The sequence below is a fragment of the Boleophthalmus pectinirostris genome, unplaced genomic scaffold (genome assembly GCF_026225935.1).
Source record: "Boleophthalmus pectinirostris isolate CB_2022bp ecotype Guang Dong unplaced genomic scaffold, ASM2622593v1 HiC_scaffold_9, whole genome shotgun sequence".
In the NCBI taxonomy this organism is placed as follows: Eukaryota; Metazoa; Chordata; class Actinopteri; order Gobiiformes; family Gobiidae; genus Boleophthalmus; species Boleophthalmus pectinirostris.
The window spans coordinates 4,151,313-4,169,272 of record NW_026571541.1 but is presented as its reverse complement, the minus strand read 5'-3'; the positions used below and the strand labels follow the sequence as shown (position 1 = coordinate 4,169,272).

The 17,960-nt window shown below is 39.1% G+C and overlaps 1 protein-coding gene across 1 annotated transcript in view; it reads left to right on the top strand.

Annotated features, from left to right (window-relative positions):
• LOC110163268 (eukaryotic translation initiation factor 4 gamma 1-like) overlaps nucleotides 1-17,960 on the top strand; it is an 85,318-nt gene that overhangs the window by 10,545 nt on the left and 56,813 nt on the right. Inside the window, 2 exon segments of the mRNA XM_055166795.1 lie at nucleotides 1,981-2,157; nucleotides 5,747-5,849. Coding sequence (XP_055022770.1) covers nucleotides 1,981-2,157; nucleotides 5,747-5,849 — 280 coding nt within the window.

Genomic DNA, 17,960 nt, shown 5'->3' with positions numbered 1-17,960 from the left:
CTCTGGAGGATTTTTCTGATTTTGCTTAGGGGATTTTGCTTCGTAAAGCTTTGGGGGTGTGTTTAAAGGCTCTTTAAACATACAAACCCTGCACATTTAAGCTGAGTTCTTCTCTTAAACTGAAAACACTTTTCCACCTTGTGATGCCATGTGATAATACAGGAAGTGCTCCACTGTATTTTTAAACTCCACACACCTTCATTAGAATCATTGGGATGATTTCAGCTCTGGAATTGCCAATCTCAACTGACCAAAAGTTAAAATGTATCTGTTAAGTTGAAAACGACCACTACATGACATCACAATGTGGAACAGAGCATTTAGAGCTTTGGGGATGTAGACAGATTCATAATAAAAGAATTACTCAGATGTGTGAATGAAACAAAACACAACTCCAGGTCTGTTTTCGATGAGGTAACTACATTAGAACATGACTAAAAGCTCAAGAATTTCAAGAGCAGAATACAACGTTCACTCACTGAAACAAATTTAATTGCGTAACAGGAAATAACAAAAAAAAATAATAATAATACTGTGTTTTTACAGTGCTGCATGTTATTTCAGTTATGATTTCCTTAAGTTCAGGATTAGATCTCAGTGTTTTCTACAAGTTACAGGTTGCTGAGACTAAATACAGGTAAAATATAGTTACTTCTGTATATTTCTAATGTCAAGTACAATTTGTTTTACCAGTTTTTTGTTCAGATTAATTTTAGAAGCCACTATAGTCTGTTTTACTTTTTGGAAACACTGAGATCTAACATAATAATACATAATAAAGACTTACTTACGTGTGTATTTTTGTTGAATAAAAATTAATTCCAACAAAGCCACATTTCCATTTGGTTTGTTTTGGCAATACGGAGTTTTAGTTTTCAATTTGAGCACAGAAATATTGTCGTCCTTTTAAACACGATTTCACAATTTTGAATTTTTGGTTTTGAAGGTAAAAAGAAAAAAAACTGTGTTGAATTTTGTAAACTTTTATCTGATATCAGTTTTCTCTTTTCTTGTGTTCTTCTGTTTCTTGGCTGCTCTCCCTCTCTCCCACTGTTCCCATGCTGTCCATTTTCCATCACCTGTTGCTCCTCTCCCTCCCTTCCTCCCTCTTTTTTCTTTTTCTTTTATCCTCTTTTATGTCCCCTTTTTTCCTCACTGTTTCTCGTTTATGCTCACGCTCTCTCTCTCTTTTCTATCTCTCTTCCCTCTCTTCTCTCCCCCACGTTCATCCCTTCCTCTTTCTCCCTCACCCACCCCTCTCCTCTTTTTCTCTTTCTCTCATTCTTTCTTTTTTCTTTCTCTCCCTCTTTCTCTGCTCCTCTTTCTTCATCCCGCTTTCTCCCTCTCTCTGCCTCAACCTTTCTACCTCTCTTTCCTCTTCATTCTTTCCTTTCTCTCCCCCTCTCCTCGCTTTCCCTCTGTCTGTCTTGCTTCTTTTTTTTCTTTTTTATCCTCTTTCTATGTCTTTTTTTGTCATTTTTTTCTTTCTCTCTTCCCCCTCTCTCCCCCACATTCACCTCCTTCCTCTTTTCCCCTCATCCCCTCTCTCTGTCCTTCTGTCTTTTTCTCTCTTTCTCTCTCCCTCATTCTCTTCTTCCTCTGCTCTTCTCTCTCTGTCCCCCTCTTTCCCGCCTCTCTCTCCCACATTCGCCCCCTGTCCCTTTTCTCCCTCATCCCCCCTCTCCTTCTCTTCTTCTCTTGCGTTTTCTGTCACTCTCTTTCTCTCTTTCTCGCACCTGCTCACTCTCCTCTTTTTTCCTCACTTTTTTTTTATCACTTTCTCTCACCTGCGCACTCTCTTTTTTCTCTGTCCCTTTCTCTCCCCCATTCTCTCCTCTTCACCCCCCTCTCTTGCTCTCTCTTTACCTCTCTTTGCTCTCACTCTCTGCCTCACCCTCTCTCTCTCTCCTCCTCCTTATTCTCTCCTCTTCCTCTCTCTTCCTCTCCATCCCCCTCTCTCTTCTTCCTCCTCGTCGTCAGCCCTTTTACCCGAACAGGGCGAGCCTCCCCCCCAGCAGCGGGCCTCGTGGGGTCCCTCCCAGCAGTGGTCCAAGGCCCGTCCCCCCCGCACACGTGTACCCGCCCAGCTCACAGATGATGATGATCCCGAGCCCTTTCACCAGCTCACCACAGGGACCTTACTTCATGCAACCACAGGTAACACCGCACCCTGCTCCTGTCGCTCCTGTCACTCCTGTCACTCTGGACATTTACACCAACACTCCAGTTTCAGTCATGTTTTTCTTTATTTTTATGATTACCGTATTTATCGGACTATAAGGCGCACTTAAAATCCATTTTTGACCAAAAATTAACAACACCTTATGTGTTAATTGTGGTTGTGCTTACTGACCTCCACTGAGTCGTGTCCTTTAGTCCGACAGAAGCTGAACCGCATCAACACAAGGAGTGAGCTGTTTTTTTTCAGTGCTTATAGTTTATGCAAATTAGTCATGTGATTTTAAGTTTTGTTTCTGTAAAATGTAAACAAATGTGTCAAAGCTGCATTAATCACGTTATTACTCAATGTATATTTGAGTTGTCCTCGTAGGAAATAAAAACACAAACTTAAATGATCCACCCACATTCACATTCATAATAAACATTCACCAAGACAGGGAGGCAACACCGGGCGAATTACACCACGATCTGCCAATGGATCGTGATTCCTGGGCTAAAGATCAGACTCAAGTGTCATCCGTTTGTTTCGCTTAATGCTCCTTATAATCCGGTACACCTTATGTATGAAAATAGATGAGAGAATTCAACATTACTGATATTGCTCCTTCTAGTCAGAAAAATACAGTATTCTTTATTTTATTTATTTATTATTATTAGTTTGTACAACCATAAACTGGGTCGACTGAGACCGAGCTTTCTGACACTAGCAACACATTTCGTTCCAAAATACCTTGATAGTTTTGAGATTCCGTTGCACCTTGCACAGATTCAAGACACCCTTTGATAAGCAAAATGAGAATGAAGAATGTAAGGATTTTTTTTTTTTCGTTTATGGTCGTACAAAGTAATGGGTTAACATAAAGAGAACTGTAAACGGCAGTATAGATGATAGGGTTGAACAATTTTAAGAAAAAAATTGAATTGCGTTTTTACTGGCAGAGATTGCGATTTCATCCACAATTTTTTTTCAAATCAAGTTTCAGGGCACATGAACATTTGTAAACATCACAGAAACTTACATCATATCACAGTCCTGTACCAAAGATTTGATGTAAAATCGTCTGCGTCACAACACAGAGTCTGTGTTGACGTGAACCCCCTACAACAGAGCATCTGCGTCGACTGACGTGCACCTCTGAAATGTTCTAACTACACATCGAAACAACGCAGACAATAAGGGCTGTGATTGGTCCTCTCTTCCACCACTCTACATACATTTCCTGTACACCGCTTTCCTTTCTTTCAATATAGTGATAATAATTGAGTAATAATGTGTTTGTTGCAGCTTTGTGCACATTTGTTTACGTTTTACAGAAATTAAACTTAAAAGCACATGGCTAATTTGCATAAACTATAAGCGCTAAAAAAAACAGCTCTCCTCTTCTGTCAGACTAAAGGACATGACTCAATGGAATATGAGTGTTCTTTCTGTGGCAGAGGATGTGCTGCTGTCTGTTCTGTGCTTCTGTTGAGTTGAAGATGGTTCATGTTAAACTTTACACAAACGTCAGGTTTAAATCCTGGCCTCCAAGTGTTGTGGTGATGAATTATTTTGCGGCGCATAGACCTCGACGAAGATCCATAAATCAAAAAAGACGGCCGCAGTGGGTGTTGAGTCAACACAGAATTATACTTGGCCCTTAAATTGGGCTTTAGGAGCACTGCAAAAAAAATACAGCTTTGACGCTGCCAAAATTGTGTTGTCTGAAATCAAGATTTTCGTTTCAAAACTATAGATTGTTCAGCCCTGTACATGAACAGTAAAAATCCAATAACTAGAATAATCTGATACTCCAGTAAGATGCATTCTTTCTTCATGTGTTTACACTACATACTGTATCTGTAATAGTATACATGTATTTTCACTCATCTGATCAGAGCTTTGTGTCCATGCAAACACAGCCAGTGCCAGAAACACACAAAGCAGTCCTTTAGTCTCTCATTCACACACTTACAAATCCATCCAACGGAAGAAAAGTGCTTTTTTTAGACATCTCCTCATGTATTGTGTAATGGCTCAGTTTATTAATTAACTAAAATGGAAATTGGAAAAATAAAACCTACTTTTACTACACTGCAAATTTCTTTGATCTGGACAAGATTTTAAAACTTCTATCAGGTTATTCATCTTGTTTTATAAAAATAAACATTACTATTAATAAGGTAAGAATGGAAAACATTTAGCCTTAGCTCCAATACTAACTTAAGAATTGATACTAGTAATCAACTAAAGGTTTAACACACTCACCTGACAGCGAGAAGGTTCCAGGTTTGATTCCCGGGCCACCCTTGCATTCATGTGCAGAGGTTGCACATTTCAGCTCCAATTTAGGAATTGCTACGTAAGCTATTTGTTCCACCTAATTAATTCTCTGTTCTCTATTAATCTAAATGTCTACTGCCTCTCCCAGGCACTCCAATTTCCCTGTCAAATGCAAGGGAACATGTTTCTATATGGAGACACTAAAATATACCTAACTTTTTAGTTTGTATCTTAAATTTTGGCCAAGCTTTTTTACAGTGTATAAACAGTCACTTTTACTTTCTTGTATTTTAGGAGAAACATCTTAGTATATTATCAGTAATCTATTATCTAACAATATTCTGGCCCATTGTTGGACCAAGGATGGTTTCAAACATCCACCACTAACAAGGATAAGAAATATTATGAGTGACCTGGAAATATCCTGGAAATAAAGTTTCTTATCTAAATATGTTACACAAACTTCAGCTGAACAAACAACAGACAGATGTTCTTGGCATTAATGTTGGACCAGCTCCAGCCCCCGACAGAGCTCACATCTACTCCATGTGATTCTTTGTCACAAGATAATGATGACATTCTTTCTTATTAAAGGGCCTATATTAGGCAAAATTGACTCTTATGAACTTTAAGACATGTTATTATGTTGTTACCTCATCAGAAACACACCCGCAGTTGTGTTTTATTTCATTCACACGTTTGAGTAATTATTGGTTTGTTGTTATTAATCTGTCTACATCTCCGAAGCAACTACCTTTTATCTTTAATTTAGCAGAGGTTGGAAATCCCAGGGCTGAAATGATCCAAATGATTCTAGTGAACATCTGTGGAGTTTACAAACACAGTGGAGCACTACCAGTATTACCACATGACATCACAAGGTGCATCCTAGTGTTCTCTGTTTCATAGGTGATCAGAATCAGCAGGGTTTGTGCGTTAAACGTGTGAATGAAAAAAAACACAACTCCATGTGGGTTTTTGATGAGGAAACTAGAAATTAGAAAACAAATCAAACAAAAACAAATTTAAATGACATTACTTTAGACTCATTGTTATATCGGATTGTGCTTTTTAATCACTTACAGCTTTCTCCTTACATTTTGATTGCATTCTTTAATTTCAGACTTGACTTTTCCTTTTTGCCCAGTCTTTATAAATATAGAAATCTGGTCAGGACTATTTGTACAATGGGCAGATGGCCGTACAAGTCGAAAGAACATTACAACAATAATTCATGAAGATCTCTGTTATTGTTTGGAAAAATATAACGCGTTTAATGTTTAATTTCTCATTTGTTTGCAGTACCGACCGGCGGGTTACATCGCCACAGCGCAGCAATACCCAGGACCAGCGGGCACAGCGGGCTTCTACCCTGGCACCAGTCCAGCGGAATACAACAACTTTGGTAAGAAGGGCTTATAGTAGGCAGACAGAGAAACGACTTTCACATGTGATCTGGTATAGTCCTGGTTTGGGCCGACTCTAGTCCTGATATAGACTTGGTTTAGTCCAAGTTTACTCTTAGTTTAAGCCTGGTACTTGGTTTGGTCCTGGTTTAGATATGATACTTCATTTGGTCCTTGTTTAGTCCTGATTTAGTCCTGGTTTAGTCCTGGTTTAGTCCTGGTTTAGCTTTGGTTTGGTCCTGATTTGGTCCTGATTTAGTCCTGATTGTTGGTTTGGTCTGGGTTGGTCCTGGTTTAGCCCAGGTTTAGTCCTCGTTTAATCCTGGTACTTGGTTTGGTTCTGGTTTAGACTTGATACTTGATTTGTTTTTTTTCCTTGCTTAACCCTGGTTAATTCCTGGTTTAGTCCTAGTTTAGTCCTGATTGTTGGTTTAATCCTAGTTTAGTCCTGATTAGGGATGGGCATTCGATGAAATTTTCTTAATCGATCGTCGGAAGAATTAACGATCGATTATCGATTAATCATTAACATTTTTATATTAAAATGATCATCATTATTATTACTATCTGCACTACTAATCTGCATAAATAAATTCAACTTTATGACATATAAACTATAATGACTCTAGAGCCACATCAGCTGTTTGACATTATAATTTGTTTAATTCAGTTTTGCGCAACTCTCACAGAAACAAAACTTAAAACCACATCGCTAATTTGCAAAAACTAAGCGAAGATAAAACTACAGTTCTTGTGCGCTGATGCGGTCAACTTCTGTTGGATTAAAAGACATGATTCAGTGGAATACAGGTTAGTGTGACCAGATTTGCATTTGTCAAAACCAGGACAGTGTACGGGGGGAGGGAGGTGGGGACTCGACATCGACATTGAGTGACTCTCACCTGGCAAAACTTTTTCCCACTAGACATCAAAACATATGTGCTGCTTTGTACACTGTGCACATGGACTCACACTTGTCCCGAACGCAACGGAAAGCGTGGAATTTCTTGTACAAATCATCTTTAAATACGCATTTGCGTTGCAGACTGACCGACTGTTTGTGTCTCGCTCCTTCTGAGTGCAGAGAGACACATGTACGGACCTCTGTTTGGTCACACCGCACACCAACCTACATTCGGTTTGTCGATTAAAATGAACGTAATTGATGAAATTCTTAATGATCAATTATCGATTAATCAATTAATAATGCCCATCCCTAGTCCTGATTGTTGTTTTATTCCTAGTTTAGTTCTGATTGTTGGTTTAGTCCTAGTTTAGAACAGTGTTTTCATCATGCATAAAAATGAATATCATCAATGTTTGGCTATTGCCTCGGCTACTGCGAGAACAGCCGGTGTAGCCTGCCGACTCACACATCGAGGAATTGAATCTGTACAACAGCTGCCGGGAGGTCTTAATGTAGTGGACGGCCATTCATTCATTTGTGCAGAGACTGGACAGGAGTGAAAGTCCCATACGGTTCTTCGTGTGGTTGTGTATCGCATTGATTGGTGTGAAAACAAAAAGTGCCCAAACATGTTGAAAATAGCCCAAATATTACCGACCCACCTAAGGCTTCCCCTCCCCTCCTGATGTACCGGTAGTCAAAGAAGCCCAATTGTGCTGGCACCCGCCCAATCTGGCAACACTGGCTCCGAGCTTGAGCGTCTTTTTACAGGCCTCACTTTTGTTTTAATCTATGCACTGTTGTAGAAAGTGACTAAGTAGAAAAGTACAAATGCTTACATCAGCACTACTTATCCTCAAGGCCATTATACATTTAACTAATACTTTAGTCCTTAAAATCGAATTTATTCTTGCAGATTTTCTTTAAAAATAACCTTTTAGAACAAACCTTCCCACTAGTATCAGTATCGGCAAGTACACCAAGGCCAAGAATCGGCATCGGATCACATCCCAAATAAATGGTATCAGAACAGCACTAGTTTACATGTCCAACCAGTAGGGACAGGACAAGATCTCACGAGACAAAATTGCCACAAGATCGTGCACACATGAGGAAAATGATCTTGTGAGATTTATTTTCCATGGTTTTACATTTGGACTGGATAAAGTTAAGTACTGGAGTTATATTTTTTTGAGAAGCTGTAGTCCCAAAAAGCAGTGCTATAAAGACAGTAAGTAAATCAAAAATAGTGAGGCCAAAACAAAAAATCTTGTCTTCTTTGTCCTAGTACATTCTTAGTACCTTCGTAGTTTAGTCCTGATTTAGTCCTAATTTAGTCCTAGTTTAGTCCTGATACTTGATTTGGTACTTCATTTGATTCTTGCTTAGTCCTGCTTTAGTCCTGGTTTAGTCCTGATAGTTGGTTTGGTCCAGTCTTTGGTCCTGCTTTAGTCCTGGGTTAGTCCTGATACTTGATTTGGTTTGGTTTGGTCTTGGTTCGGTCTTGGCTCGGTCTTGGCTTTGTCTTGGCTTGGTTCTAGTTTAGTCCTGATAGTTGATTTAGTACTTGATTTGGTCCTTGTTTAGTCCTTGTTTAGTTCTGGTTTAGTCCTGCTTTAGTCCTGGGTTAATCCTGATACTTGATTTGGTCCTGGTCTAGTCCTGGTCTATTCCTGATACTTGATTTGGTCCTTGTTTAGTCCTGGTCCTAATTTAGTCCTAGTTTAATCCTGATACTTGATTTTAGTAATTATTTTGTTTTGTCTGTTTAGTCTTGGTTTAGGCCTTGTTTTAGTCCAAGTTTAGTCCTGGTTTAGTCCAGGTCTAGTCCTGATACTTGATTTGGTCCTTGTTTAGTCCTTGTTTAATTTTGGTTTAGTCATGGTTTAGTCCTGACACTTGATTATGTCTTGGTCTTGTCCTGGTTTAGTCCTGATACTTGATTTGGTCCTTGTTTAGTCCTGGTTTAGTCCTGCCATTGACATAGTGGATATAGTAATTATCATAACAGTCCTGGAGTATATATTGTTTGTGTTATTTCATGTTTTTTTGCTCTCAGGAAGTGTCTCTTGTTACACGTGGTCTTAGCTCTTCCATGTTCCTCGCACCGACGCCACATGTGGCTTTCCCCGTATGCTGCCACGCCCTCTAGAGGCGGCTGCGCGTCAATGCGTCGAAGGGAGCTCTGAAATCAAACCTGCTGAACCCGGCGTTTGGCATTTGAGCTATGCACCGTCTTTGTTTGAACTGCAGCGCTAACAGCAGGACCCCAGGCCTCAGCGCAGACCTGCTCAAACTCTGTCCACTGAGACAAGCTTCAGACAGTCGAGAGATTTATTTATTTTTTACTCAAAAGAAATAAAACCAAATCTGATCATAAAAATATACTGATAACTCATTTCTTATGTAGTGCCACGAGATAAACCACAATGCTAAAACGTGTATCAGTAACTTGTAACTTCTAATTTAAAGGAGCATTGTGTAACTTTTCCAGGTGGGGTGTCCGTCAAATGCTTTTCTCTTCATGCTTCATGCCTGGAATGTTCTGTGGTATGACATTAAACACATCTATCTAGCATTTATTCATTACAGGTGTTTCTGTTGCTCAGAAATACACAGTGGTAGAAAGTGAAAAAGTAGAACAGGACAAATACTTACATCAGCACTACTTATTGTCAAGACCATTATACGTTTAACTAATACTTTAGCCATTAAAATCGAATTTATTCTTACAGATTTTATTTTAAAATAACCTTTTAGAACAAAACTAGTATCTAGTATCGGCAAGTACACCAAGTATCGGCATCGGATCACATCCCAAATAAATGGTATCAGAACAGCACTAGTTTACAGGCGAGTTTCATTGTTGACAAAAGCGCGCGTTGCATGCTGGGAATTATTTTGGTCAGCGGCAAGAAACACTAATTCAACATGACGGACGGAGCAAGAAAGCACGTAAAGGGTATTGATCCCGGATATTTATCCACTCTAACGGCAGAGGACCCAAGACCATTTGACCAGAAATTGGTCATGAGCATCGACGGACGACAAATCACCCTTTTCAGCCCCTACAAAAGGTGGACCAAACCAAATTTCTGGTCAGAATCGCCAACTACCTGGACAAATATTCACTTGGGCGATATCCACAATGACTTGGTGGAAACTCCTGGGCCATTCACAGCAGAAAAGATGAAAACCTCCAAGAGTCTCCATGTGTTGTTGAACTTGTTGGAGTCCACGGTTTGTTAGGATCTTCTACGTTTGCTCTGCGAATGTTTGAAAGTCGTTTAATTCACCGTTAGTGGTTCTTTTCACTCGGAATTCTTCCGTGCTTCTATTTGTGCATCCGATAATGCAGCAGGAATTTACCATTATCGGGGATAAATATGCGAGGTTACGCACTGTGTTTGACCGCTACCGTGTTTCTTGCCTCCGAACAAAATATTTCCCAGCATGCAACGCGGGCTTTTAATAACAATGACGTCAGCTGAAACTCGCCTATATGTCCAACCAGTAGGGACAGGACAAGATCTCATGAGACAAAATTGCCACAAGATCATGCACACATGAGAAAAATGATCTTGTGAGATTTATTTTCCATACAAAAATACAATAATTCCGTTGCCTCTCTGCAGATCTGACCTGTAATGTAGCTTACAGTTGTATCCCTTGAGATAGATAGGTTTAATCTCTACCGTGGAACATTCTAGAGAAAGCAATAACCTGAAGCATGAAGACAAGCAGGTGGCGGACCGTCCACCAGAAAAGTTGTGCAGTGTACCTTCAAGTAGACTCCAACAACTTTGAATACTGTAAGAACTCAGAATTAGATTAAAAGTATATACCTTGTTAGTGAGTGTAAGTGTTAAAATTGACTTTCAAATAATCAATTTTAACATTTTCTCAGGGTTTATATGAGTCCAGTCTGTTCTAGGGTTAATTTAACATTTTTGGAAATGTTAATTAAGTAACACTGGACCAAAGTTCCTGTTTAACCCTGAAATCAAGAGTTATATTAACGTTTTGAGAGTAAATGGATAACACTTTGTAGGGTTATCCTGATTTAGCTAAACAACACACAGAGGTCTTTTATTTTTACATTTTATTTTAGTTAATTTAAGATGAAATGATGTACTGAAACTGCTTCAAACGGGTCTTCTCTCGTGGGAGTTTGAAGTGGTGGGTGGGAGTTGCCAAATTAACACCAAGGGAAGTTGAGTGAACTCTAGGGGAACCATATCAACTCTGAGAAATAACCCCAACTCCAACCCCCATTTAACTTTCAAATAGTTAAAATAACACTTTTTGGGTTAAAAACAACTCTGAAATATTTTATCCTGAAATTTTATCCTTCCAGTTTTTGCTGTGCACAGTAAAACAAAAAAAAATTGGGACCTGCTTGTCTAATGTAAATGCTATTGTAAAACGTCCGTCTTAACCCACTCTACATGATCCTGGTGTTTTTATTTTTGCTATTTTGTCCGTAAATCATTTTCTCTTCCTAACATGGAATTCTGCTCCAAATTCACCCTGTAACTGCTGGCCTTGTGAGCTTCATTTGACTGGAGCCGAACACTCCCTTTGTCCACTTCTTTATACGATCTATGGTCAGATCTGAGCAATAAAAATACTTCTAAATAAATACATCCAAAATAAAAAATCCAGACAAAGCATTAACAGCTCCAAGGACACAAGCACTTACCAGACCCTTCACCAGAGAAATTACATTGGGCATTGGGCTCCATTTGATCATGTTATTATTTAATTCTTATTGTTTCTTGTTTTTATTTTTATTTGTCTGGTTATTTCTGTGGTTGTAGAACACAATAACACTGGACTGTGGTCTGCTTTAGATGTTCCGATCTCTGTAATAATGTAGTTTCCTTATCACAACCAGACCTGGAGGTGTGTTTTGTTTCATTTCCACACAAACCCTGCACGTTTTGGCCGAGTTCTTCTCTCAAACTATAAACACTCTGATCTACCTTGTGATGTCATGTGTCAATACAGGAAGTGCTCCTATGTGTTTTTACACTCCATAAACCTTGACCTTGAATAATTTCAGTCATTTGGAATTGCCGATCTTCGCTTAACAAAAGGTAAAATGTAGCTGTTGACTTGAAAACTACCGCGTCATGACATGAAGGTGGATCAGAACATTTTAAACTCTGTAAATGTAGACTGTGTAATAATGCAGGATTACTCAAACGTGTGAATGAAACAAAACACAACTCCAGGTCTGTTTTTGAGGAGGTAACAACATTCTAACGTGTCTGAAAGCTCACGGGAGTCAGTTTTGTCGAATATGGGGCCTTTAAATAGAAATACCATAAATCACATGACGAAAATAAGAGCACATGACCCAAACTAAAGGATCATGTGACAATGAGACGTGGTTCATTTTAACCTTGTCTCTATAAATACATCAGTGTTGATAATGTTTTGGGAGTTTGTTTCCATTTCTGTGATGTAAACACTCAGATTGAAGGTGGACGTTGTTGACCTTGTAGGGAAGTGCATTCTCCACATTCACCCCATCCATCACTACCTGCCACCGGGGCCACGTTTGAGGTACTGCCGGAGCTGGAGAGTGAACTTTTTAGGAATACGTCTCTCTTAAAGGTGCACTCACTGCGTTACTTTTCTGGTGCACCGTATGGTCTGGCACCTGCTAGTCTCTGTGGAGATGTAACTGCTTTGTCTAGAATGTTCCATCATAATCATCTGTCATATGTTACAGGCCAGATCTGTGTAGAGGCAACCCTATTAACAGAGAATTATTGTATTTTATAGCAACAGAAACACCCATAACTAATACATGCTAAATATATGTGTTTAATGTCATACCATGGAACATTCCAGAGTTTAACATTTCTGGTGGACACTCCACCACCTGCTTGTCTCCATGGAGATTTTATTGTTTTGTTTGGAATGTCTCGGTATGGCCTTAGACTATGTTCACTGTATCAGAAACGATCTGCGTCCAGACACGTCGTTTCTGTGTCCGCAAGTCTTCCCTATCCACACAGCTTTAAGCATATTTGTTTACGTTTTACAGAAACACATGACTAATTTGCATAAACCAAGAGCTCAAAAAACAGCTCGCTATTGTGCGCTGATGCAGTTCAGCTTCTGTCACACTAAAGGGCACGACTCAGTGGAATATGAGTGTTCTTTCTGTGACAGTGGGGTGTTCTGCTGCCGGTGAATCTGTTCTGTGCTTCTGTCACGTTGAAGATGGCTCGTGTGAAACTTTTCAGAGATTATATGTCTGCAGTTTGTACACAAAGACCGTATATATGGATGGACATATATTCTAGCCTCTTAGCGTTTTGGTGGTGAATTACTTTGCGGCGCATAGAACTACATCAGCGTATCAGCGTTTTCAGGTGTTCACACAGTGCCAGATCAGATCCATACTCAAAACAATTCGCAGGAGCTGGCAGCACCAGATGGTTCCTTCTCTGGAGCTGTTTTCAATCGGATTAGTGTGATCAAAAACTGCATCCACAACGAAAAAGACTCAAATACGTACTAGTGTGGACGGGGCCTTAAACGTGTCCTTCTTCATTTACTCAATAACATGTTTTTTGTTGTTGTTGTTGGGTTTTTTTTGACCTGGCTGTAAGTGGGCTTGCCTCTCCACAGATCTGATATTTAACTTGGCTCTGTGGTGTCGCCTGCTGTCTTTGTAGAGATAAATGTAATGCCATACTGAGGAACATTCCAGGCAATATCTCTATAGAGAGAAACAGATGAAATGTTACACAGGGCACATTTAATGCTTTCACCCAGGCCTGAGACATCTTAAATTATATATTATTTCAACATATTTGGCAATAGGGGTGTGCAAAAATATCAAAATATTGATATATCGTATTGTTTAATGCAGTGATGTCCAAACTTTTTTCATCAAGGGCCACATATGTAAACACAGATGAAGCAGAGGTCTGACCGAGGGCCTCGACTGGAGCTCAGTACAGTGAATAATTAAAACATGTGCATGTTTAACGTGTTAGAATGAGCCATCAGACTTTATTCATGCTAAAATCCTTAAAATCACACACTAAATATTAAAAATTTGTTTTATCAAGGTAGATTTTCAAAAAACTTGCAGTAAAAAGTTAATATTGATGCAAGGTAATTTGGGCCAATTCACCTGAAAGCCTGAGGGCCAAGAAAAATTTGTCTGAGGGCCGCATTTGGCCCACGGGCCGTAGTTTGGACATGCCTGGTTTAATGTGATGATACAGTATCAGTATCGTGGGCAGCTGTATCGATATATCACCAAGAGTATTTTTTGGTATATTTTACTAAATTATTTTGCTACAGAGCTACAGTTTTGTTGTTTGTTCAGTGGAAGGAAACTCGTTTAAGTGACACATTTGACATTTCCACTGTTTTGATGATTAAAATGTTTTTCATATTCACTTTGCACAAGAAGTAGTTTAACAGAGACGTTTAGTATCACAGCCATGATTAAGACATTTTTTTTTTTTTTAACCATATCGAACTGAATTGAAATGTATCATATCGAATCGTAAGATCACTGTATCGAGATGCGTATCATATGGTGGCCTATGTATCGGGGTATGTATCATATCGGCAACTTCTTAATGATACCCAGCCCTATTTGACAATTATTTGAATTTGAAGTTGGTACACGTAGATTTTCACAACATCGTACTGTAAAATGTTCAAATTTATAAAACTATTTTTGTTAGGTTAGTGCCTCAGTTTTAACCGACTCTACCTTGGTGATTTTATATTATATTATATTCCCTAGAAAAAAGCCATTCTGACTGTGAGTGGGGTCGCCTCTCCTCTGATCTGACGTGTAAGTTGTACTGGTTCAGTCTTCATGAAAACAGAAAGGTTTAATGCCAGACAAAGCAATAACATCTCCATGGAGAAAAGCATATGACAGACCCTCCACCAGAAAAGTTACACATTGCCGCAATTTAATGACTAAAATCAATTGCAGTAAACCCAAGGCTGTATGTAAATATACTGTATGTCGTCCCAGGTTCAAATGAGATTATATTTCTGTTTTAAATCAGTCAGGAGAGCATGTTACAGCCAGTACCTTAAAGCGGCTGTACCTGATTTCTTTCATGTAATAAAGTTCAATTTGTCTCGCCCCTCTACAGATATATCGTAAAAAACGGCTCTTGGGGTCAAAATGAGGCCACTGTCTGCTGTCTGCATCGAATTATAGAGCATTTGTTTTCTCTATGAACCAGGACGTAAGGCTGCCACACTGTTAGCATGCTAGTTGTCATTAGAATTAACTATTGTAATAACATTTTTTTTCTGTCTTGCTTTTTAATGGTGTTAAAAGCAAGCTCATTGCAGTTAATAATTAGAGCGCTAGGAATGTAGAAAGTGAGAGATAAATTGACTGCTACAACAATTAAGTAGTTCTGTTTTCCACATAAAAATCAGGTATAGCGTCTTGTGTTCGTTTTGGAAATTTGTATTTTTTTTCCCAATTTAAAAGTCCCATATTAGGCAAATTTGACTGTTTGGAGATTTAAGCCAAGTTATAATGTTGTTACGTCAACAAAAACAGACCTGGAGTTGTGTTTTGTTTCAGTCACACATGTTTGAGTAACTTTTTATTATTAGTCTGTCTACATCTTCAAAACTTAAAGGGACAGTCTGGAATTTTGGATAAAGGACCTCATTTCCTCGTGAGTGTTGGAGACATGTGGAGACACTTTTTTAAAATATTCCATCCAGTCCTTGTATTTGCAGAGGTCTCTGGTGCTAGGCTAGTGCATGTCAATGGCCATAGTTAGCCTTCCACTAAAAACAGTCTTACCCACTCCACAAAACACCCAAAGCAAATCTGTTATTACACCAGACTGTCCATGTAAATGTCTGTGTCAATAGAGTAATTTAATACCGTATTTTCCGGGCTATTAGTTGCTCTGGATTATAAGACATTGTTATTAAATGGTCAATTTTCAAACTTTTTTCACAAATAAACCGCACCGGACTTTAAAGGAAACACAACAGTTGGATGGGTCAGTGGGACTTTGTTTGGTGTGTTCACGGTGACTCTGGACTTTGTTTAGTTGTGGCGTGTAGGGAGGGTGCTGTCTGGGACCGCTGGATTGTCGGCAGTTGTTCAGTTGTGTCTAGAAGTGGCACATTGCACTCGCTTTTACGGTTTGTTCCTCCGTTCCGTTCCTTGTTGGCGTGGAGTGATGAGTGTGGCTGCGGGTGTTTTTTTCGCTGTGTGGTTGCTGTCTGCTCCGTGTGTGTTTGTGTGTTCTGCAGGTGGTGCGGCTTTGTAGTTTACTGTCCTGGGACACCCAAGTGGATTCGTGTATAGGGCGCTCTGGATTGTGGGATGCGCGGCCGTTTTTTGGGGGGGGTTGGAGGCTTAATAGCCCAGAAAATATGGTAATAATTAAATAATTTAACGTACAACCAACCTAGCGTTTGAAGGATTTATGTGTAGAAAAGTTTGGCAGTGGCTGACTGATATCACTTAGCACCTATCTTACCGGCAAAGTAAAATCTCGCTGCTGCTGAGAAAATAGTCCCTCAGCATGCAACGTTTCATGCGATGCAAGGTTAGTTTTATTTCAAACATTATTGTGTCAACACAGACATTTACATGGACAGTCTGGTGTAATAATAGTTTTACTTCCAGGTGTTTTGTGGAGTGAGTAAGACTGTTTTTAGTGACAGGCTAACTATGGCCATTGACATGCACTAGCCTAGCACCAGCGACCTCTGCAAATACAAGGACTGGATGGAATATTTCAAAAAGTGTCTCCACACGTCTCCAATGCTCTGGCTCACTAGGAAATGAGGCCCTATGTCCAAAAATCTGACCTGTCCCTTTAATATGCGCTATTCCACCTTGTGATGTCATGCAGCGGTAGTTTTCAAGTTACCTCTCGTTTAGTAGAGATTGGAATTTCCAGGTCTGAAATCATCCAAATTATTCCAGTGAAGGTGTGTGGAGTTTAAAAACATAGTGGAGCACTTCCTGTATTACCTCATGATTACAGCGTTTTCTGTTTGAGCAAAGAACTGAGCCTAAATCTGCAGGTTTTGTAAGTTAAAACGTGTGAATGAAATAAAACGCAACTCCAGGTCTGTTTGTGATGTGGAAACATTATAACATAGATCATAAAATAGCGTAATATATGGACCCGTTAATCTTACAAAGTAACCAAATCACACGCAGTACATCACATTAATTGATTTATTGCCCAGCTTGCTTAACAACAGAAGGTCTACGTGGATTTCTTCCAACATGCCCACATACATTTCGCAACCTCATGTTTAGAAGAGTTAGACAAACTTTATTGATTCGCAACGAAAGTTATTTAGACACAGTAGCACACACACATCACAAAGTATGATAATAACAAAGTATTATTGTATTTTACAGCAATAGAAACACCTGTAATTAATAAATGCTTAATAGATGTGTTTAATGTCACATCAAGGGACATTCCAGCGTTAAACATTTCTGGTCCAGTCCACCACCTGCTTGTCTCCATGGAGATTTTATTGTTTTGTCTAAAATGTCTCAGTATGGCCTTAAACGTGTCCTTCATTTACTTAATAACATGGGTTGTTGTTGACCTAAAAACTTGCATTCTTACTTTGAGCGGCTTGCCTCTCCGCAGATCTGATATGTAACCTAGCCCTGTAGCGTTTCCTGCTGTCTTTGTAGAAATAAGTGTAATGCCATACTGTGGAACATTCCAGGCAATCTCTCTATGGAGAGAAACATGAAAAAGTTACACAGTGCACGTTTAATGTTTTTACCCAGGCCTGGGATATCTTAAATTTTATATTATTTCAACATATTTGGCAATGGGGGTTTGCAGAAATATCAAAATATCGACACATTATATTGTTTAATGTGATGATTCAGTATCGATATCATGAGCTGCTGTATCGTCAAGCATATTTTTTGCTAAATTATTTTGTTACAGCTACAGTTTTGTTGCTTGTTTAGAGGAACAAAACTAATTTATGCGACACATTTGACATTTTCAGTTTTGATGAGTAAAATGTTTGTGTTTCATATGAACTTTGCACAAGAAGTGGTTTAACAAAGACTTTTAGTGTCACAGCCATGATTTAGCCTTTATTTTTTATTGAACCGTATTGAATGGATTTGAAATATATCATCGAACCGAAAGTGCGCTGTATCGAGATATATATCGTA